The 23,834-nt window shown below is 54.0% G+C and overlaps 1 protein-coding gene across 3 annotated transcripts in view; it reads right to left on the bottom strand.

Moving 5' to 3' along the window:
* CORO2B (coronin 2B) overlaps nt 1–23,834 on the bottom strand; it is a 134,406-nt gene that overhangs the window by 63,379 nt on the left and 47,193 nt on the right. For all 3 annotated transcript variants that reach the window (XM_086711054.1, XM_086711053.1, XM_086711051.1), the window contains one exon: nt 863–1,063. In XM_086711054.1, coding sequence (XP_086567180.1) covers nt 863–1,063 — 201 coding nt within the window. The remainder of the gene's footprint in view (nt 1–862; nt 1,064–23,834) is intronic.

The raw sequence follows: 23,834 nt of genomic DNA, 5'->3' as shown, positions 1-23,834 counted from the left end.
CTTTCCCAAATCTGTGTTCTCCTACCGTGGGTAGGAGAGACTGGAAAAATCCATCCTCCACCGCCAACCGACGGCGGATTTTGAGAACTGACGCTTCCTTCCGCTCCTCCCCTGAGTGGTTTGGCGGAGGGTGGGAGTAGAGATGAGTCAGGCCGGCGAGGGAGAGCTCAGCCATAAACAAGCGAGACTGACAGCGAGCACTTTCCCTGAGGCGCGTGACCTCCCACGGGCCTCCAGGGACTCTGCCTGAATGCAGAGCTTCAAAATTTCATGATCTAGGTTTTGCAGATTTAATTGGCTATATTCACAAAGGCGGCCACAGAAGGAGGAAAACCTTTAGATGGGAAGTGGGGACGAGGGAGAAGATAAATTATTTCCAGCCTCTCAGCAGAGAGCTCGAAATGTTTTTTTAATGAGTGTGTCATTTTTGCAGCCGCCCCGCGTGCCTATGGCTGGGTCTTCACCCTGCCCACCTCCAAACCAAAAGGGCATCCGGGATACACAATGGCAGCGCCGGACCTGGTCTTGGGGGTCACCCAGAGATCCGATGTCCCAGTCCCCAGTTAACGGGAACCCCATGTATCCGAAGGGAAGTGACTTGTCCAAGCGCTTCCGGGAACAATCTTTGGGGAAGTGTTGGGAACGGATCTCAGGTCTCCGGGATCCTGGCCTGCACCTGTTCTGGCGAACCTCAGGAAAACCCTGGGGAGGGCACAGCCACCCGACACATGACGAGGAAGCAAAATGGCGGGGCAGAGGGTGGTGGTGCAGAGGGAAATGGAGGCAACAGGCTCAACAGTGACCAAGAAGGGCTTCTCCCTGCTCTGGGCCACAGCCGGCGCTAGGGAGGTGCGGGTCCTACCTGCTCCAGGGGGATGACCAGGAAGGAGCCACCTCCCGCGCTCTCGGTGACAATGGCCAGGAAGCGGGCATTGACAGCACAGAAGTGGTTGTCGTGCACATTCTTGGTGATGGGGATACCGTCGAAGCAGTGCTCCCGGTTGGCCACCTTCCCGTAGACGTTCCGGAACTTGGAGCTGCGGTATTGTGGACGCCAGGACATCTGTGAGGGACCAGGAGAGACAAGGGTCAGGCAGGTCACTGCTTCCGGAAGGGCCTGGCCTGGGCACTGGGTGGAGAGACGTGGAGACAAGGGAAGGGGCCTCTGAGAATGCAGGGCCCCCTGTGTGCCCCGCCCCATGCTGGAGGACTTACTGTCGTAGCAAACTCTTGCAAGAGCAAAGACTGGCATGAGGGCACTCACACATTTCTTGTCTTTTTACACACTCCCATCCCACCCTCCAGACAAGATGTAAGGTCCTTTCACTTTCGAGGGACATGGCATGTGACAGAGCAGACCATCCACCCAACAACACGTATGGGCTGCATTTCGTATGTCAAAGACGGTGCTCAATTCAGTATGGGAGGTACAGACAGAGGAGGCTGGGTGTCCACAAAAGTGGAGGGTGGGGGAGATGTCCCCCTATAGGTGCAAAGACACAACCATCCATTACCATCCCCCCCTCTGGTTCTCTCTAGAGCTTCTAATCCACAAATGCACCCTCAGAAATCTCTTAGTCCTATATCTCACCATCATCACCAGGCACAGAGAAGTTAAGTGACTTGTCCCAGGCCACACAGCTAATAAGCAGAGCCCTGAACACAGGTCTCCTGATTGGCAATCTGAGACTCTTTCCTATCCCAGCCTACCCTTCGGAGCAAGGTTTCTCAACGCGTGGTCCAAGGATCACCTGTATCAAAATCATCTGAGCCTCGTACAACATTTGTGAGAAATGCTGACCCCTGGGTCCCAGTCCAGACCTACTGAATCCAGTATTTGGGGGCTGGGGCCAGAAATTGGCATTTTAATTCAGCTTTCCTCCCACCTGCAGGAAACACACCGTGAGACAGAGGCACATTGAAGTTTGAGAGCCCCTGTTCTAGACAAGGGAGTGGTGCCCCTCCCAGCCCCTCGCTACCCACCATTGATGACACAGGCTCCAACCGACCAACCAGCTGGCCCCTACTGCATGCGTGTCCCGTGCCATGCAGCCAAGAACGCAGATGCGCACGAGTAGGTGCGTAGAAGACTGAGTGGGCAGCCCACAGCGGAGTCCAGCTTCACTACAAGATGGCGCCTCCTAGGGGAAAGCCCTATAAATGGGCATCATCACAGACGGAGCCCACATAGGAGTGCTCTTGGTGGACATGTCTCTACGTGCGACGGGCCACACGCAAGTCCCCAGCTGGGGCCCGGCACGCAGCTGGAGCTCAACAGTGCTGTGTAAATGAACATGCTTCTGGCCCAACTTTGCCATCATCAATGCCTTCCCCTTGTTGCCAAATCTCCTGATGTCTCCCACCCCATCTCAGGACAGAATGAGGCAAGGGTAGTATCCTTACAGGAAATTTCCAAGGGAAGTCAACACAAAAGGAAGCACTACCGCAGAATCAGGATACCAGCTCTGGGAACTGGAAAACAAAACTTTGCATTTGATTTAAATAACGCCAGGAGCTCAGCCATAAAAGTCTCGTCGTTGAAGGAAGGAGTTCAGATCCAATAAGGAGAACCTCGGGGAAGAGAATCTCTGAGAATCTCAGGGAATCTCAGGGAAGGTTCCTCACCTGCCAACAAATCCTCTTCCTACCCGCTCCCTGAACCACCTCACCCCTACCTTCTCCACTGCCCAGATCACTCCACACTCCAAGGGGCCTTCTCCCTGCTTGCCACTCTTCCCTCCCTCTCTCCCTCCCTCCCTCCCTCCCAGCCTCTGCCCACACTGCCACCCACTCCATCTGCCTTCTCTGGTCCCTGCCCAAGTTTGTCAGGACTGGTCACGACAGAGTCCCGCTGGAGGGCAAGTGCACTGAGCCCAGATGGGAGCCTGGTCAGCACTCCTGGCTGCATGATCTTGGGGAAGCCCCCTCCACTCTCAAGGCATCAATTCCATGTCAGGATTACGTCAGCGATGCCCAGAGTGGGGTCCCAGGTGGTCACTCATGATCCCCTTACGTGGTACAGAGATGAAGTTTTAAATTTTAGTAGTTACGTGTTTATTTTAATTTGCGTTAGAAATAATATAACTTGCATGCTAAATCTACGATTTCACAGATATTACTGCTAATAAGGCTAAGTTAAAAAATAATGAATCAATTAAAAAAAAAAATACAGTATGAAAACCATAGCATGGACCTGGCAAAAATCCAGTCTGATATGGGAGTGCTAGGAATTGCTCTGTCCCTTCCACTGGAACATTCTAGATTCCACAGTTCCCATGAAAGAGAAAGAAAGAGAAATTCCAACTCCTGTTCCATGCTGGTGCATTCCAGGCCTTCACCCCTCTTCCCTGCCCAGCCTACGGGGACCGACTTAGCCTTCGGGGACCGACTCAACAGCCCCGGACTCCTCAGAGCCCCTGGACGGCCAGCACCTCTCCCTGAGCAACTAGTCTCCACGTGTCACGAGCTCTCTCTTCCCAGGAGGACAGTCTCAGCTCTGTGGTGGCAGGCGGTGCCCCCAAGGCCTCTGGGCCAGACTGAAGACTGGTTTCTGCTCTTCCTGGGTAGTCCACGTGAGTCCTGGATGCCATGGGGAGACCTGCTGGGCACCCGGCCTGGTGACAGGCCCAGCCCCTCCCTGGGTGGGGGGTAGACAGCTAGCGTGCAGTTCAGTCTCCCCCAGACCGCAAGGTCCCGGGAGCCACTTCCTAGCCCACGTCTGGCGAGCAAGACGACAATTTCTCTTTCCGCTCCAAGCACAGCCCACGGCCTGGCACCTGGGATGAGCTGAGCCAGGCCCGTCGATGACAGCCCAGCACTAAACTCTTCCCCGGTTCAGACTTCACTGCAGGGCCTCACGGGTCGCTTTGAGGATGAAGGGTAACAAGGACCAGACCGGGAGCCACACAGCCCCAGATACACTGCCACCTTTGCTGCTGCCTAGCTGTGTGACTTGGGCAAGCCACTTAACCTCTCTGTGCTATACTTCCGTCGGCTCTTATATAAAGGAGGGTAATAATCCCTGCTACCTCCACGTGTGCGGAGGAGTCAATGCCAAACTGCCGTGACGTGCACAGCACAGTCCCAGCATCCCTCTGGATGCTCATTTGATAGAGCAGAAAGTGAGGCAGGAGAGAGGAAGGGCTGGGCTCTGTGCAGTCCCCCACCCTGCACTCCCCGCTTCTCTCCCAGAGCCCAATATGCTCAGGCGTGGGGCCTGCGCCCAGGTCCTCAGGGCCCCCAGCCTGTGTCTGCCATGGCCGGGCAGATCCATGCGGGCCTCCTGAGAAACGTCGAGTCCCAGAGCTCCGGCGACATTCAGGCAAGCTGACCTGGACGGGCTCTCCGGAGCCTTTCCCACAACACTCACGTTACCCCGGGTGGAGCCCACGGGTGCTGGCTGTACCTAGGTCTATCTTCCTGTGTGACTTCACCTCCACTGCCTTCTCCTCTCCTCCTGCCTCCTCCCCTTTCTGTGCTGTCCCACTCTCTGCCCTTTCTTCCCTCCCCCCATCTCCCCGGTGCTGCATCCCTCGGGGTGTATACAAAGAGGCATTTGTGGTCAAGGCCCCTGGTGGGCATACCTGTGTTCTTAAACACATCCCACTGGTGTCCCTCATAGCCCAGCTAGTGTTTCTGAGCTGGATGCTGCAGCCTGAGGGTCCAGAGCCCAACCCTTGGGGCTTGGGGCCTGCACTCGGAAGGCCTGTTCTTCCCACGAGCTTGTCTCCCGGGGCTGGGCCCCAGCAGGCCCTAGAATGATGTAAGCCTGCTTCCTGGGAAGAGTGGAGAGTGTCTTTCCAAGGGCTTTGTTCTCCACAAGCCCGGCACTGGCCTCTTCCCACTGGCTGGTAGGCTGGGGCCGGATCTCCAAAGACATTCTCTCCTCTTGGCTAGGCCTTCAGAAGGGCCGGGGGCCCGCGTGGTCCTCATCACTGCGCCTGCGGCCTCACCTCACTCAAAACCCACAGCAAGCGTGCACGGCAGGGGGCTGGACCGGGCGTCTGCGGTCCTGGGTTTCCATTCCCCGATCTGACTCCCGCTAAGCCTTGGGAAAAACACTGTGCCTCTCTGAGCGTCAGGTGCTCCAGCTCTAAAACAAGATCCGTAGTTTGTGATTTTATGTGGTTGTTTAACAAGGATCAAAAGGAGATAACATAGGTGTAAGTCCCATTCAAGACACCACTGCTGCTCCTGTGGGCCCAGGCTATTGAGGGGCGTCCAGGAGAGCAGCAACTCATATTCTGCTTTCAAGTATGGAGGAAATGAAACCGGTGCCTGACAAGTTCACGGTAATCTAACCGTCGTGTGGTGGCAAACAGACTGTGGAACGTAAGTGCCATGGGAATTGGACATCAGGGAAGGGGGGTGTCACTGTGGGCCTCACGGGGGCAGAGGCCATCCACCTGTACCAGGCACGGAGGCAGCACGGGGGCCGTGCACAGTCCCCGTGGGCAGGAACTACGACTGTCCTTGTACAGGCTGGGAAACAACCCAGCCCAGCTTCAGACAGTTGGCAAGCCCACGAGGCGACTCGAACCTGTTCTTGCCTTCCTGACTCTACAGCCCAGATCAGGTTTGCTCAAACCATTTATGATGAAAGATTTCAATACGTAAAAATTGTTGGGGGGCTCCTGGGTGGCTCAGTCGGCTAAGCGTCCGACTTCGGCTCAGGTCACGAGCTCGCGGTTCGTGAGTTCGAGCCCCGCGTCGGGCTCTGTGCTGATGGCTCGGGGCCTGGAGCCTGTTTCAGATTCTGTGTCTCCCTCTCTCGCTGCCCCTCCCCCGCTCATGCTCTGTCTCTCTCTCTCTCTCTCTGTCTCAAAAACAAACAAATATTAAAAAAAATAGTTGGGAGAATGGTAAAATAATCACCCATCACCTAAGTTAATTATCATTAACATTTTGCCACATTTCTTTTTCTCTCCCCGTGTGTGTGTATGTGCACGCACACATGCACATCTGTCCTTTTTTTTTTTTCTTTTGTGGAATCACTTGAAAGGAGGTTGCAAACGACATGACTCTTGTCCCCTTATTACGTCAGCATGCATTTCCTACAAAGGAGGACAATTTCCTACACGAGCACATTTTACCACGATCACATCTAGGAAAATTAACAGTTTCTCAATACCATCTAAGACCCAGCCTATACTCAAAGTCCTCCCAAATGCCTTTTATAGCTCTCCCATATTGTGAACAACCAGGACGGGGAGCCACGTGGCTCCCACGTGTTTCATTTGGTGGTGATCTTTTGCCTCCTCTCCATCTAGAACATCCCCGTCATCTTTTTTTGTTTTCTTTCTTTCTTTCTTTTTTTTTTTTTTTAATGGCACTGAGTTTTTGAAGACACCGAGTTAGTTGTGTTATAAAACATTCCAGAGCTCTGTCACATGTTGCTTTGTGACAGCTTCAAAGTCATTCCTGTATTTCTCTGCAAGCTTTAGGAGTCAGGAGTAAAGCTTTGATTTGATTCAGGTTAAAGATGGCCCTGTTACTCGTCACTTGGCTTTGGTGGGGGAGAGGATGGAGAGGAGAAGGCAGAGACAACGAGTGCCAAGCACCTGGTCCGACAGAGAGCAGTGAGGGACCGGCTGGGTGCGCTGAGGGTTTGTTCTGAAGGGTGGTGGACCGCAGGCCCTGGGGGGCTGACCTTTCCACCCGCAGTTACTAAGGGGCTGACTTCACTCTGAGGTCAGCTGCATGCGTGTGCAGGCAAGGGAACAGAAAACACTCCTCCCTCTTCTGCCCAAGGAGGGGGCCATGCCCAGGCTGGGGTGGAGGAGCTGCCCAGACCTCAAAGGGAAATCAGTACGGCAGCCAAGAGATGAGCTACAATCTGGCCCTCTTCCCTTCACCCCCTGACCCCCAAGCACAGCCTTGATCCTGGTGGATCCCCCCAGCTAATTCTAGTGAGGGTGGGACGCACACTCCCTCTCTGCACCTTTCAAGCGCAATCAGCACAGACTGAGACACATTGGAGCTCCTTAAAAAGGACGCCTTTCTTCATGGTTAAGGCTGCCTGCAGTGGAAAAGGAAGCTGCTTTGATGAGTAGTGAGCTTCCCAACCCTGGAAGGGTTCAAGATTCCGGTGGATGACCTGTGATCAGGGTGATGTGGAAAAATGGTCTTCTGGCCCCCAAGATGAGATCACAGAGCTCCTCTGTGAAAGACATTGTGTTGTAACAGAAACGGGCGTTGGGGTCAGAGTGGCCAGCAAGGGTCATGGTTCTGTCGCCCTGGCCAGGATTTTTCTCTCTCCTGTTGCTAGCTTGTGAGCTCCCTGGTCAGCCAACTCCTTCTGTCCCCCGAACCGCCACACCCCAGCCCCGGCCCGGCCCTGGACCATCCTGTCTAGCAGGAGCCTCACAGTGACCCTGGTTGAATAAGCTCATAGGATGGGGGGAGGGCAGGAACCAAGGTCAGGCACAACTGCCCAGTTCCCTGGATGCGACACGGTGGAGCCTCCCTCAGGAACCTCACGCCAGAGCTGACTTCAGCTTACTGAGGTCTTGAGTTTCCTTTTCAAACGGATGCCCCACTCCTGCGCACAGGATGAAGGTCGGTCCTTAAGCCCTCCTCCCCACTAGGGCCTCTAGGTCCACGGCCTTCCTTGCAGCGTGTCTGTCCTGCCGGTCACACAGCCCCATCTCCTCTGGGCTCCTTGTCACCAGGAGGCCAAAGCCTCTGAATTCAGTACAGCTCTCCGTCTAGGGCTCCTCGAGTCCCTTGCTGCTGACGGCACAGTATCAGCAAGGCGACCAGTGCCCGCAGCACCACCCCAAGAAGCCCCCCCACGTCATAGCCATGGCCCAATCTAAACACCACCTCGTTCTTCTCCCTCCGCCCCAGCTGACCAATGGGCAGATACCATAACCTCACTGAAAATATACAGTACGTATGTGACTAATTTGAGGCTCAGGGGGGTTAAGAGACTAGCCCGAAGTCACAAGCTATGAACGTGGCAGGGCCAAGACCAGCCAAGAACTTTTGACTCTCAGTCTACCGTTCTTTCCAATCTAGGACTCATCTTCTTTCCCTTTGGCCTCTCTCTAAACTCACATCCCCTCGCCCTCGCTCTCTATAACACAGGGCACTACACAAAAGTATAAAGAAACTACAGAGTAGGCAGAGCTCGGGAGTCAGAAAGAATCCAAAAGTTACTATTTGTCAGCTGTGTGACTTTACGCCAGTCGCTCAACCTCTCTGAGCATCAGTTTGTCTATCCATAAAATGCAAATAATGTCTCCCAGCTCACCGGATGCGATGAAGTCACCAAATACAAGGTGACTGGCACAGGGCAGATACTTGCCAAACACTAGGCCCAGCCTCTCCCCTTCTCCTGTAAGGGAGAGGCTCTGACCTCAATTAAGTGTTTACTTGGGGAGGCCAGGATCCGCCAGGAGGAGGAGGAGGGGGCTGGGCTGAGGGTCAGGAGGAGGGAGGGAGAGGCTCTGGCCTCCAGATGTGCACAGCTGCTGGGCCTGCTCCCTGGCGGCCTCTCCCTGGGCCCAGTGCCATCCCGGTCTCCCTCCGAGAGGAGGAGGGCCCGGAAGGAAGGAGCATTCATTTCGCAGCTGAATGGCCCTTGTAGCCTCTTAAGAAACGGAGGCTGGCTTTTTTCTCCTCTGAGATAATCACTGTGTACACTCCACATGGAAGCAAATTGTATCCTGTCCTCCGATCCTAGAAATGATTTATTGTGGCCAGTGGGTACGTTTTCTAGATGATGGTGACTGAAATGTAGTCCTTTAACTGGAACACAAAAACGTCTCCGACTCAGGTGAAGGGGGAGCTCGCGGCTGCGTCCTTGGGGGAGAGCGGTCAGCCAGAGAGCCCAGGAGGCCACGGGGATCTGCGCTGGCCCATCGGGATCTATGGGAGAGCCACTTTCTGGCCACGTGCTGCCAGAGAAAGGCTGACACGTTCAGTCTTGTTGGGATCACGGGCTGTGTGACGTGGGACGAGCCGCCTTCCTTCTCCTGGGTCAGTGGCCTCTTTGTGCAACGTGGGCATCAGCCACACCTCCATCCCAAATCTCTGTGAGGACGGGACGTGAGGACACAGGGGAGAGGTGCCCACAATGTGTGGGGGCCCTGAGCCCGCATGCTGGTCACCTGGCCCTCCTCCATTTCTGAGCTGGCTCTGCTTTCCCGAACCCGGGACTGGACACACAGGGTAATAAACAGGCAAAGTTGGAACTATTTGCTTACGTATGTATGTATGTGTGTATGTATTGAGAGAGAGAGTGCACAAGTGGGGGAGAGGGAGAGAGAGAGAGAGAGAGAGAGAATCTTAAGTAAGCTCCAATGCTCAGCATGTGGGCTTTAACCCACAACCCTGGGATCATGACCTGAGCTGGAATGCAGGTTTCTGGCATGTTCCTCACACCAGAGGTTCTCAAATTGACTTCCACGTAGGCCCAGGGTTCCAAAGTGCAGTCCCAACCCATAGCATGAAGGTGCTCCCAGCTTCCTTCTCGGCTTGAATACAAACAGCTCTGGGCCCTCTGGGTGGCTCAGTCGGTTGAGCGTCTGACTTCGACTCAAGTCATGATCTCACGGTCTGTGGGTTCGAGCCCTGCGTCGGGCTCTGTGCTCACAGCTCGGAGCCTGGAGCCTGCTTCGGATTCTGTTGTCTCCCTCTCTCTCTGCCCCTCCCCTGCTCATGCTCTGTCTCTCTCTCTCAAAAATAAATAAACATCGAAAAAACTTTAAATAAAATCAAATTAAAAATTCAGTTTCTTAGTCAGACTAACCACATTTCGAGTGCTCAGTAGCCATATGTGGCTAGCGGCCAACACACTGAGCAGGACAGATTACGGAGCATTTTCGTCATCGCAAAAAACTCGATCGGACAGCGGCGGTAGAATCTTGCTTGGCCCCCAGAAGTCACATCCTAGTAGAGGCTAATAATCAAACTGAATCTCCCAATAGTTACTGACCCAATAGTTACTGACTCAATAGTTCTGACCAGAAAGAATGTAGAGGGACCGGGAAGGCCATGGTCTGGGGTCACCCCAATGACCTTCTCTCCACCCCCAGCAGATGTGGAAGGCCTGAGTGCCGGGCCGGCGCTCCCACCGGCTCCCAGAGCCTCTTACGCAAGCCCTCCTCCGCAGTGCAATGGGATCCCTCCCCGCTCTGTCCTGTCTCCCTCCCTCAGAGAGCAGGTCAAAGCGGGAATGAACTTGGTTGGGACGGCACCTTCTCAACAGCCTGCAGATGGGAGGATACAGATAGCATCCCATAGATGCTGCACGCTGCCTATCACCCAACGCAAGTCTGGCCAGACGTGCAGTCTATTCCTGGAGCAGGCTTCTGCCCCGAATCCCTGCCGTCTTTCCTGTTCCGCTGAGCGGGACCGGACACGTGAGGAGGAGGCTGCCGGCCTGCGCTGCTCCTGGCTCTTCAGGACAGCCTCCCACCGCCCTCAGGATGGCTCCCGAGCTGGGAAGTCTTTCCTGAAGCTCCCAGGTTCTGTCCTGTGCTCCCCTTTCCCTGGCCTCCTCGCACTGACAGCAAGGGCCGATGTGGGATCGGAACTCAGATCTCACACCCGTGTTTGCTCCCCAATCTCGCTGGATGTTACCGAGGGCAGGGATTCTGTCTCGGCCTTCCTCATTTTTCCAAGGCTCACCATCAGGCTCAATACGGTATGGATAAAGGTTTAGTAAACACGTGAACGAATGAAGGGATAAGGAATAAGGAAAAGCGACTCTGTCACTGCCCCTCATAGCCTCCAAAAGCTCCCCTGATGCTCCCAGATCACAAACCTTGCCCATCCCCCCATGGGGATCTGCAGGACAAGATCCCAACTCGTAAGATCCGACCTGGGCAGCAAGCTGGGGAGATGTCTGCCCCTCTATGGGCCCAGCTTTTCCTGCATGCGGGTCCTGACACACAAAGGCTTTCATGGAACCAACCACACAGCCTGTCGGAGCAGAAAAGCACCCTTGGGTCCCCTAAAATCCAGCCTCTCGTTTCAGAGACTAAGGCCCAGAATGGGAAAGGGATTTGTCCAAGATCACACAGCAAGGTGATACGATGATGACCGGTCCACACTGCAAGACGCCTGTTGGGGGTGAAGGGTGAGGAAGGGTGAAGGGGTACGGTGTGTATTCCATGGGGCTGCCAATTTCCTCCGCATGCGGACCCGGTGGGAGTGTCCCGAGTGGGCAGGCCTTGCCCAGAGAAGCACCCACCCACCACCGGGGTTCTATATTCCTCTGCCCAGTGAGGGAGGGGCAGTGGAGCTCAAAGCCCAGGCCCAACAGATGGTTTCTATTTGCAGACACTGAGCCCGGTCTGTGCCAGACTTCTGACCTATTTTGAGGAACGGAGGGCCCCAGTGGCTCAGGGATGGCCTCCCACTCACACCCCTTAACCCACAGTTTGGCAGGGGATCAGTGGGTGGTTCAGGGCTGGTGGAGACGGGGAGTGGAGGAGGAAAACCTTTGAAAATGAGGCTGGGGTGGATGTCCTCAAGCCTGAACGCCAGAGAAGGGATCCTGAGAGTGTGAGTCCCAGGCCAGCGATCTCGGAGTCTCCTGGGGTATCTGTGGAAATTCAGCTTCCTGGGCTCCACTTCCGGATCTCACTCTCTGCGAGGGGGCCAGGGAATCTGCATTTGAACAAAGCTCCGCAGGTGATCCCCACTATTCATCGTACTGTCTGTGGACTGACAGCACGGGTATTACCTGGGGGCATCCGACTTTGGCTCAGATCATGGTCTCACGGTCTGTGGGTTCGAGCCCCATATCAGGCTTTCTGCTGTCAGTGTGGAGACTGCTTTGGATCCTCTGTCTCCCTCTCTCTCTGCACCTCCCCAACTTGTGCTCTCTCTGCCTCAAAAATAAAAACAATTAAAAAAAAGAAATGCAGAATCCTGGGCCCCACTTGGGACTAAAGCAGAATTCCAGTTTAGTGAGATCCCAGGTGGTCTGCAGATAGGCAGTGTTCCGGTTCAACCTGGAGTGAGGGCTTGCTAAAGCCTAACCCCCTGGGCCCCAATTCCAGAGCGTGTGATTCAGGAAGTCCAGGGTGGGTGCTGCCTGAGACTCTGCCTTCTAGAAAGTTGCCAGGTGATCCCGGAGCGAAGGAAGCCCCTAAGCTTCGGTGCAAGGGGCACTGTGCCCTCGGAAGCCCCAGTTCTGTGACCTTTCATAAATCCCTTTGCTTTGCTGAGTCTCAGTTTCCCCATCTGTGAAATGGATAGAATTCGTCCGTTTTCCCTAGGATAGCTGTGAGGCCCCAGTGAAATATAATGACAAGTGTGGAAGCACTTTGTGAACCAAAGTTACTATATAAAGCCATTTGTACCTTAAAAAGTACTTGAAGGGATATCATTTGCCCTTAACAGCCACCCTGCGGTAGGGCGGGTCAGTCCAAGAGTTGGCCTAATGTGTTCCTTGAGGGATTTATTCTGCATTCCTAGACTGCGGAGCACAAGGTAAGTGCTTAATAAGGCTGGTGGGATTCCACATGAGCCTTCTGGTTCTCAGCCCAATTCTCTTTCCACTGAGGTTTTCACTGAGGTTTTCCTCCCACCCTCCTCCATGGCCCTCTGGTTTCTTGGTAGGTGAGGCTAAGCAACTTTTTTTTGTTTTTAAAATATTGTTCGGTAGTTGAGGCTATAGGCTGAACTGGGGAGACCCCCCCAAAGGCACCTCACCTGTGAAATGTCCTGCCTGATGCTTAGGATGATTTGGGATCTCATGTGCAGGACTCCCGGCCCAGCCCCCGGAACACCTGCATTGCAGGGGTCCTTCCCCGTGGAGGGATCTGCTCATTCGGGCTTCCCCAAGCCAGCGCACCTCAGGGCTCATATGTGTGTGAGGTCGGACCCAGCACAGTCAAGGAAACCTCCAAAAACAATGTGCCAAGCATGCTTCCTGGGAAGGGGGCATTCAGGGCTGCCTGTGGGCGGAGTTCCATGAGCTTTCCCAGGGGCCAAGGTTTCCGCTTGTCGGTCTTGTAGCCAGGGCTCCCTGGGACGGCCTACCTCCCGGAACGAGACCTTGGCTCCCTGTCACCCGTCAGCGCAGGCAAAGACGGGCTGATAAACTGTTGCAGGAGGAATGTGGTCACTTGGCTTGGGCCTTCCCCTTCCCGAGAGATAATTTATCCAGAATGCAATGCAGGGAGGGCACGGAAGAGCGGGATGGTCTTCTTGCTATGGACTAGTGTCCCTGCTAGAGAACAGAGGGAGGTGACCCATGCCTCAGTGTCCCAAATTAGAAAGGGAAAGCCAAAGACCGTTACGCTACCGTTAATCATCTTGGGTATAGACAAGGCAAAGCATCAGCCTGCCCACAGAGAAGCAGACACCGGGCCACCTGCACACGGCTTATTTATTTATTTTAATATTTATTTGTTTGGGGAGAGGGGGTGGCCCTCTCCCCAAGAGCCCAAGAGATGGCGACAGAATCCGAAGCAGGCTCCAGGCTCTGAGCTGTCAGCACAGAGCCGAGCCCGATGCGGGGCTTGAACTCACGAGCCGTGAGATCGTGACCTGAGCGGAAGTCGGACGCTTAACTGACTGAGCCACCCAGGTGCCCCTGCACACAGCTTATTTGGAGATAAATTCTTTGTGCGGCTCAACAACCCCCTAGGGATGTGCGTGTGCAAGTGTGTGTGTGCATGTGTGTGTGTGTGTGTGTGTGTGCATAGGAATTACCATTTTCTCCAAGACACTGGAGAAACTTCATCAGCTGATGGTCTAGAAAAGAGAGTGGAAACTTTTTGATTAAACTTAATGTCACAGAGAAAATAAAAAGGTGTTTGTTTAAAAAACCAACTGACTGATGAAGGTCTCATGATGTTCTCTACCTTTCACTCATTGCCTTATAAAAAGCATCTACTAAGGGGAACCTTCTTGGATCTTTGGCCAACGAATCCCCTAGGATAGCCACTGCCGGCCAGACTCACGAGGAACACAGCCTCGTCTAGGGGGCCATGCTGTGTCCCACAAGGACCTCTAGCTAAGCTCCAGAGCTCTGTACAGCAGGGGAGACCCACATTCAGTGGTGATTGGCTCAGCCACTCAGCAACTTCCTTGGAGGATGTTTGTTTGTTTGTTTGTTTGTTTTTTAGGGAGGGGAGGGACAGAGAGAGAGGGAGACACAGAATCCGAAGCAGACTCCAGGCTCCGAGCTGTCAGCACAGAGTCCGATGCGGGGCTCGAACTCATGAACCATGAGCCGAAGTCAAACGCTCAACCATCTGAGCCACCCAGCCGCCCCCTTCCTTGGAGGGTTTAAATGTGAGCTACGTGGAGCCAGCAGTTGGTGGCCGAGGCAGAAGTCACAAGCAGAAGGAAGGGGTAAGGAGAAGAGGGCACAGAGAGGCATAAAGAGGGTCACTCTTCCTTTTTAGATATGTAAGCAAGCTTTGCTCCTTGACATTTGCTAATTGTGACCTTGCCCCTCTTCCTCTTGGCAGCATCCATTCATCCAGAGAGGCTTAGGGCGGTCAAAGCAGGAATAAAAAACACGCAGGTTCTGACATCCAAAATAGGATTTTGGAGCTACACAACAATCTTAAGAACCAGAGTTAAGAGGCTTTTCTCCATTCCGGTCTCCCTGCCCTTAGCAACTTGAAGAGTCTCCCTTGGCTAACTCTGGTGAGACAGCAGAGGAAGGCTGGGAAGCCCACTTCTCACAGACAGAGGCTGAGAGTGTGAAGGGCAATCAGAAGCGAAGTTCATGTTCAGGTGTGTGCGGCCTGATTTGCCACACTTTGCGCCAAAATCTCAGGGGCGATGCGCTCGCTAGGTTGGAGGTCGCACTCAGGGCAGAGGGGTGAGGGGTTTCACTCCAACTTCTTGGTTAGGATTCTGGAAGAAGGGGAGCCTGGGTGCCTCAGTCGGTTAAGTGTCTAACCTCAGCTCAGGTCACGATCTCTCGGTTTGTGGGTTCGGGCTCCACGCTGGAGTGGTGGTGCGGAGCCTGCTTGGGATTCTTGCTCTCTCTTCTCTCTCTGCCCTACCCCACTTGGGTTTTTTCTCTCTCTCTAGTATATAATAAATATTTCAGTGTTTATTTTTGAGAGAGAGAGAGAGCGTGAGCACAAGCGGGGGGACGGGGGTGGCGCTCAGAGAGAGAGGGAGACACAGAATCCCAAGCAGGCTCCAGGCTCTGAGCGGTCAGCACAGGCCGGGCTCGAACTCACAGACCGAGCCAAAGTCGGACGCTTAACCAACTGAGCCGCCCAGGCACGCCAATAAACCTTTTTTTATTAAGATGTTTCATTTAGTTTTGAGACAGCACCAGCAGGGGAGGGGCAGAGAGTGAGGGACAGAGGATCTAAAGAGGCTCTGCACCGGCAGCCGGGAGCCCGATGTGGGATGTGAATTCATGAACCACGAGATCGTGACCTGAGCTGAATGAAGTCAGATGCTCAACCGACCGAGCCACCCAGGTGCCCCATCAAAATAAATAAATAACCTTAAAAAAAAGGATTCTGGAAGGAGAGCAACTGCTATTCAAAGAAGAAGTGGCCTCGCAGGATTAAGATGGCCCAGGGGAAGGGCCACAGGGGGCTGGGTGTGCAAGCCTGAGCCCCCTTCAGCTCTTGGCTGGTGGAGAGAACCCAGCAGTCCGCCCCTGCACGTCCCTGAAGGAGGACATGGAAGGTGTAAAAGCCATGGGCCACCAAGAAGTTGCCATTGTGAGGGGCAAGCTAACTGCATCAGAGGCTGGGGGCAAGATGGATGGGAGACAAAAGCTCACCTTTTGGGACCGTCGGGGCCGAGAAAAAAATGGACCCTGAGTCCGTCAGTTGCAGACTTCAGTGGCAGGTGCTCAAAGAATGCTCCAGGACAGGACAGACCAGCCACACCTCAGTGGTTGTTAGCCAGGACATGTCTAAGGAGCAGCACAGAGCCAGAAGACCCCTTCCCAACACCTGAGGTCACATAAGCCCCGACCACCTATAGCCACAGATGTCATTTTGAAAAAGAGCCAGACGAGGAGGAGGTCTGAAAGACGAGTCCTCTGGAATCACTCAAGCAGAAGTTAAATTACCCAAAGAGGCTGAGGCTTTGCCTCACAAGGCTATGCCAGTGACCGCCTACCTCCTCCCCGCCCCGGACTGGCCTGAATGTGTTTTATTACCGTGACTCTGCGAGGCGGGGCTTCTGAATGAGATCACATCAGCTTTGGCGAAAATAAAGACTCCATATCCTCTCTGCACATCTGAGCTGTCAGGGAGGCCATGGAAGGCCGCAAAGGCCGTGCACTGCACACTTGACCGTGTGAAGAGCGCCCCCTGGGGTTACAGAGCATGGGCTGGCGTGGGGGAGGGTGCTGCCAGTCCCTTCCCAAGGAAGAGGAGGCCAGAGGCCAGAGGCCAGAGGCACAGGAAGAGGGCTCTCATCGCTGTCCCAGAGGCCAGGCTTGAGCCGACAGGATGGCCCGAGGGATCCCGTGCACGCGCAGATCTGCAACGTCATTCCAGGCTTCTGATGCCCGGTCGTGTGGCTGCCCCTGGGAGCCTGTGAGGCCTGCCCGCCAGTCACTCTCTTGCTTCCATTACTAACGGGAAATAGACTCTGTTTCTACCAACCAACAGAGAAGCCCCTCCAGCGACGCGGAGGGTCAACAACCGTCTCTGGCAGCTCAAGAGAAGGTGCATATGCGTCAGGACTTCCTCCAGCGTGGGCGCTGGCTTCGAGAGGTTCCTGCACTGAGCACCCTGACCCTGTGGACTCACCCTGCCTGAGCACCTGGGGCATCGCCTGGCGGCAACCCCCACCTGGCCACTGGTCCTCCCCGCTCCGCGCCTCTCGTTCAGTAAAACAGACATATGCCTACAGCTTGAGGCGTTCCCGGTTGCCCTTTTGTTCTGTTTTTTGTTTTTGTTCTCGTTTGTTGGTTTGTTTCTATTTGTCTTTGTTTCGTTTTGTTTTGCTACTTGCAGCCCAAAGCATCCCAGCTGATAGAAGAAGCAAGAGCAGGAGGCAGCAGATGGCTGAGTCTGTGGACACAGCCTACGACATGTCTCCATGAGGTCTCTAGGTCTCAGAGGCTCTGCCCCCACAGTCAAAACCCCAGTGATTCCAGAGACCGTGAGGAGGCCCAGACACCACAACGCCCAGCCCACACCCGGCCCGGGGCCTCTGCCAGAGCGGGGAAGAAAAGTGAGGACCCCCACGTTCCCCTTCCAGGTTTTCGTTCCTCTCCTACAGCTCCTCGGGTGGGCTGAGGCAGCCGCCTCTGCCTCCTGTGTGGCAGAACATGCTGGAAATGTCCCAAGGACCGGGGGAGGGTAATAGTGATGATCTCAGGGGGGGGGGTGGGGAGCAAGAATCAGATTCCCTTTGCCTGCTGCTACCCAGACACCCCACATGCCATGCTGCGGGTCTGCAACGCTGTGGAGACTTGAAAGGAGATCCCCTCCCCGCTCTTTTATTCCCCTGAAAGCTGTCATTGCTACAGAAACCACGAGGAAGAGGGGTGGAGGGGAAAATGAGGTCATGTGTATAAAACATCTGGCAGGAGCCTGGGGGGCGAGGAGCAAGCACCAGCACCCCGCCTCTTCCCTTTCAACGTAACGGCAAAGTGGGTGACAAAACATGGCCGTCGGGCGGCTCCGAAAGGTGGCGGTACCTCTGGCAGGACACCCTCCACGGCCCACTGGGATTCTTGCTTTCGGAAGTCCTCTTTCTCCTTTCCTTCATGGTATTGACACACTTGGATGTGATGCACACACACACACACACACACACACACACACAGCTCAAGAGCGCCACCTCCCTGACTCTACGGTGAGCTGGGGTCAGGGTCACAGGCTCAGCTTCTTCTTCAGCCCCATCCACACCTTCCTGATGGGATCCCCACAGGGGCTGCTCTGTCACTGACACTTCTGCTGGTCCCCAGCCACGTCGTGAGCACGCCAGGAAGCCCCAGAAGTTTCTCGGTGCCCAGCCTTCCATCTACATCGTCTCGGCCCTGTCCCGGGCCCAGGGTATGTTCTTTGCTTCGGGTCCTCCCGGTCACGATAGAAGCCAAAGCGGCAGGTCGTCAGGTGACAGCCCACTGGCAACCACTGACCTCCGCAGACTCATCCCTGCAGATAAAGTCTATCCATCCCTCCCAAGGAATCAGGACCACCCCAGTCTGTGGGGCACTTTGTGAAAATAGAAAATGGTGCCCCCTCTCCGGGCAGATGCAGATCCAGACCAGAGCCCGTAACGTGGGGGGCGAAGCATGCGCTAGACTCGCTCCTCTGCCAGATTCCTTTGTGCAGGGCACAACTTGCACAACTGTACATGGTGGCCACGCACAGGGCCTTTCCAATTACCTTTCTGTGCTTCTGACCTAAATGTTATTCTCGGACTCTGACTACTCCAGAACTTCCAATGTGGGGCAGACCAGCTCACGAAACACCAAGACCTACTTAGTAGTCCCCAGTACAATCTCATGGCTCAGCCAGCGCCTCCTGGCAGGTCTCACACCCTTGAGTCTTCTCTGCCAACGCTAACGTCATAGTGCTTCTATCACCCAATTCTAACTCCCTGTTCCGCCTGGAGGTGAATCACACACCTATCCCGGGAGACATGGGAGGGGCCTGTGGGCACTACGGTCTCATGTTCTCATCCTGCCCCGGTTAGAGGTCTTTCTCTACCCACAACCGACTACAGTCACAAGTTGCCAGACAAATAAGGCAATAGGTCGTACTTCCTAAAACCACAGTGGTGGTTCGATGTGGGAATTAAGTGCGGAAATGGCTGTAGAATGCTCCAGACGTTACCTGACACACATTATGTGCCCAACACACTTAGCTACTGTGAAGTCCCTTGACTAAGCTGTTCTTGTTTCCTTGTTCCTAACTTGGATGAAGCAATATAATGCGTGTCTAATGTATCTGACACAGCGTTGTGCTTGCTATCTGTCAGACGCTATTCTAAGCATTTTGCAAATACTAACTTACTCTTCACAGCAATTAAGAGCTACAGTAAGTGCTATTATCTCCCCCAATTACCGGGGAGGAAACTGAGGCACGAGGTTAAGTAACTTGCCCGAAGTCACATAGGGAAGAGGTGGAGGGGAGACTTGAACCCAAGCCTTCCAGCTGCACCGGGTGTATGCTCAACAAACAGGCCATACAGCTTCTTGGTGGCTCTTGTGGGCATTAAATGAGATAATGCATGCACTGTGCTGGGCACACAGAAGGCGTTCCGTACTTGTCGTTATGTCAATGTGTCATTATTGTTGAACATTTATCATTGTTACTTTTTTTCATGCTTATTTTTATTGTTGAGAGAGAGAGAGAGAGAGAGAGCAGGGGAGGGGCAGAGAGAGAGGGAGACACAGAATCTGAAACAGGCTCCAGGCTCCAAGCTGTCAGCACAGAGCCCGACGCGGGGCTCGAACTCACGGACCGCGAGATCACGACCTGAGCCGAAGTCGGCCGCTTAACCGACTGAGCCACCAGAATGCTTTATATTTCTAAGGGAGCCTGGGTGGTTTAGTCCATTGAGCATCCGACTTTGGCTCAGGTCACGATCTCATGGTTTGCATGTTTGAGCCCCTAATCAGGCTCTGTGCTGACAGTGTGGAGCCTGCTTGAGATTCTCTCATCCCTCCTCTCTCTACCCCTCTCCCACTTGTGTGCACGCATGCACATGTACACTCTCTCTTTCTCTGTCTTAAAAATAAATAAACTTTGAGGCACCTGGGCAGCTCAGTTGGTTAAGCATCTGACTTCGGCTCAGGTCACGATCTCTTGGTTTGTGGGTTTGAGCCCCAAGCCTGGCTCTCTGCCGTCAGCCTGGAGCCCGCTTCAGATCCTCTGCCCCCTCTCTCTCCCTTTCCCCTGCTCTCTCTCTCAAAAATAAATAAACATTTTAAAAATTTATTAAAAAAATAAATGAACCTTTAAAAAAAGAATAATAAAAAAAGAACACTTTGTATTTCTAGCCCCGCCCCACCCCATTATGCCTACTTTGTGTTACAGTCACAGCACAATGAGGCCAAGGACCCTTCGACTGTAGGCTTCCGGACAGCAAGGACCAGGTCTGTAATGTCTGCATTCCCTGTGGGTCCTTACGTACAGCAGAGGCTTAACGAACGCTTGTTTGTTGAGTGAATAAGTGAATAAATGAGACACAGCTCCCTCCCACCTCTTGTGTGACCTGATCATTGAAGAACCACTGATGAGAGGCCAGAGTGGGCAGGGAGGTGAAAAAAGGAGGGCCCAGCTGGATGTGGAGGGTGATGGGGAGAATGCAGCTCCCTCCCACCAGGACAGGGGCTCTGCCTCACCAGGGGGAGGGCTGAGGCACACCCTGGGCCACCCTTCCTTCCTTCCGCGGGCCCGGCTTGGCCAGCACCTGGTCATCCCCTCAGGCGGGGCTCAGCCAGGGTCTGTCCAGGCCTTTTTCCCTGCTCACCTCCTGCCTACATCCCCCCATCCCACACTGCATCCCGTACCCTGGGGAAAGACCAGACCTGTCACGATGCCACTCAGCAAACCATTGTTCCAGTCTCCTCTCCACTAACCACTTATGCTGCAGCCAGATTCTCTTAGTGTCCCCATTAGAGTCTCTGGCGCGTGGTTACTTTCCTTCCCCGACCCAAAATGGCCCAAGGGGACACCTGCACTTTTCTTTCTGTGTCCTGGAATCCGATGCGTCTCCCCGACACAGCCCCAGTGCCCCCCCGCCAACACGCTCCTCCTTCTTGGGGACCCGCCACACTGAAGGTCGCTTCACAGGGCCCGTGGGCACTAAGAATAAGTTGCCCTGCCCTGGCACGCTGCTGTTCACGTGCTCAGGTCTTCGCTCTAAATTCCCCGAGGGTTAGGATGAGGTCTTGGTCGTCGATGGCTCCTCCTACGAAACCCACACGGGGTACAAACAGTCAGGGAGCCACAAAATAAAGCCAACCAAATACATAAACAAGTAAAAGTGAAATTTCGTAAGTAAGAAGTGATTTCACAAATAACATTTACTCAGAGCCTACTACGTGTCGGGCACCATTAGAAGCGGTGCAGTTGAATGACCTTTACTCCCCGGTACCTTTATTAGGCCAACATCGCTGTGCCCATTTTGCAGATGCGGGAATGGAGGCAGAGAGAAGGTGAGTGCCTTGTTAGGGTCCCGCGGTTGGACTGGGAGTCAAACCAGGAGTCTGGCTCCGGGCCCTGGGCTCAGAGCTGTGCCCTGCACTCTGGCCAGTAATCGCTGAGTGCCTGAATGCTACACGGCCTCCTACCCATTCTTCAAATCCATAAGTCACCCCTCCAGGGCCTCCCGGCTGTTCTCCAAAGCGGTGGTTCTCAGCCCTCGCAGCACCCTAAATCCACCTGGGGAGCTCCTTTTTAGCACGTGCTGATACCTGGACCATCCCGGCCAATGGGACGGAATCACCAATGATGGGGCCAGGGCATCCGCATTTTTAAGAGCTCCCCCCTCGGCGAGAAGAAAGAGCCACCGTTGTAAAGGCAGTGACTGCCGTGAGGTCCCTGCCTCTATCCTCTATCCTGCCCCCTCCTCACCTCACTTCAAGGCCAGGAACCCTGTACCTGTGTCATCATCCCCTCTCTGCCGACATCACTCCTCCCCAGGGGGCACAGGGGAGGTGAAAAGAGCGAAGCTCACCCGGGTCAGGCTGCCTCGCACGTGGCACCAGGCCCCACGTGCTGCAGCCAGAGCAGCCTCAGAACATGAACGTGAGTCGGGACGCGTCTCAGGTTTTCGTCACCTCCTCCAGGACGCTGACCCTTGCCCCCTCGGTGTTTCCGACCTCAAGGCTTAATGACCTCCTTCCAACTCCCCGAGCCGTTGGTGCTGCTTTTCAGTTATTTACACGTTTGGGCAATTTGGTCTTCAATCCTTCCCAGGATCTGGGTTTGGCCCTCCAAGCGCATCTGGTAGAAAGAGGCAGAGAACCCCAGGGCCCCGGGCCTCCAAGGGAAAGGGGTGAGATGCTGGCCATAGCGCCACAGCTTGTCCACCGAAGGTCGTGGCAGGATTCCCAGGACAATGGACAGTTAGGCCTTTGGTAGAATACGTTATGAGAGCAAAACAACCCGGGGCGGTGCTGACCTCCTGACTTGAAAATACAGTATTTCAGGGTCAAGTCCATGCAAGAAACTCATACTAAATCAATCACTGTGCCCAAAGTGCTCCCTCACACCTGATGACCCACCAGTCTCCGCAGGGTCCAGCCTCTTCTGTGCCCACATTTCTTGCCCAGGCTAATCCTCGTGAATGGCATGTCCCTCCTGTGGGCAAACTCCTACTCATGCATCAAGGTCCACCTCAAGGTCACCTCGTCTGGGGAGCATTTCCTGACAGTCCTGGGTACGAGGTACAGGGCCGTCTTCTCAAAATATCTTTTTACGTGGCTCATGGAACCCTTACCCCAGTGTGTAATTACTGGTCTCCCAGTCTGGTTTCTCCCACTGGTATATGATCAACTCAGAGGCAAGAATCCTTCCTCTCTGCATCCCTGGGACTCAGCACAGCAAAAGCCACAGGCCATGAGACAGAGATCCACGGACCCAATCTGGCCCGCAGATGTGGGGCCAAAGGGCCAGCACGGTGATTAAAAACGTTACTTGCCAACATTAAAAAAATCAGGATATATTAAAAAAAAATTTAATGTTTTTATTTTATTTTTGAGAGAGAGAGAGACAGAGCACAAGTGGGAGAGGGGCAGAGAGACAGGGAGACACAGAATCCGACTCAGGCTCCAGGCTCTGAGCTATCGGCACAGACCCGACATGGGGCTTGAACCCACGAACCATGAGATCATGACCTGAGCCGAAGTCGGAAGCTCAACTGACTGAGCCAGCCAGGTGCCCCCCGAATCAGGATACTTCATATAAAAATCCAGACTCCTGGGGCTCCTGGGTGGCGCAGTCGGTTAAGCGTCCGACTTCAGCCAGGTCACGATCTCGCGGTCTGTGAGTTCGAGCCCCGCGTCGGGCTCTGGGCTGATGGCTCAGAGCCTGGAGCCTGTTTCCGATTCTGTGTCTCCCTCTCTCTCTGCCCCTCCCCCGTTCATGCTCTGTCTCTCTCTGTCCCAAAAATAAATAAAAAACGTTGAAAAAAAAATAAAAAATAAATAAATAAAATAAAATAAAAAAATAAATCCAGACTCCTTTCTGAGTCCACGTTCCCCACTGCTGCCCCTTCAGAAGGGAAGTGGGGTGTTCCACTTATGCCTAAGCCACCTCTCCCCATTACGGCTCTTGTAACTCTTGTACACACTTGAACTATGCCCCCAGAGAGAAGCATGTAGTAGCTAATTTAAAAAGTATTGCTGAGCAATGAAACTACTTTGACTTTTGAAGCAGCCAGAGCAGAAAGGTCTGCATGTGAACCAAACAAATCGCATTTCTTGCTAGACAGCATTTGTGGATGAAAGCCAGGGACGATTAAATTACCCCAGGAAGATGAACTGTGGCACGTCCATTCAACGGGATACTATGCAGGGATAAGAAGGGAGAAACTATTGATATAGTGGGCCGCGGGCAAATCTCAAATATGTTACGTTGACCCAAGCAAACCAGGCACAAACACTGCACTTATCTGATATTCTGGAAAAGACAAGACAATAAAGACAGAAAACAGATCAGTGGCAAGGTCCAGAGGTGGGAAGGGGGGGGTTGACTCCAAAGCTGCGGGACAGAATCTGGGGGAGGGTGTGACGGAAATGTTCTATGTCATAATTGACGGTGGCTACGCAACTCTAGGTCACTGCTGAAACCCGCGGAACTGCACCCTAAAAAGGATGATTTTTATTGCATGGAAATCACAGCTCAATAAACCCGGCTTTTAAAAAAATTACTCGGAGACATTTTTGTCCTGGTCCCCAGTACAGAAAG

The sequence above is a fragment of the Puma concolor genome, chromosome B3 (genome assembly GCF_028749965.1).
Source record: "Puma concolor isolate L17-30 chromosome B3, mPumCon1.1.hap2, whole genome shotgun sequence".
Taxonomy (NCBI): domain Eukaryota; kingdom Metazoa; phylum Chordata; class Mammalia; order Carnivora; family Felidae; genus Puma; species Puma concolor.
This window is presented reverse-complemented; position numbering and strand designations above follow the sequence as displayed.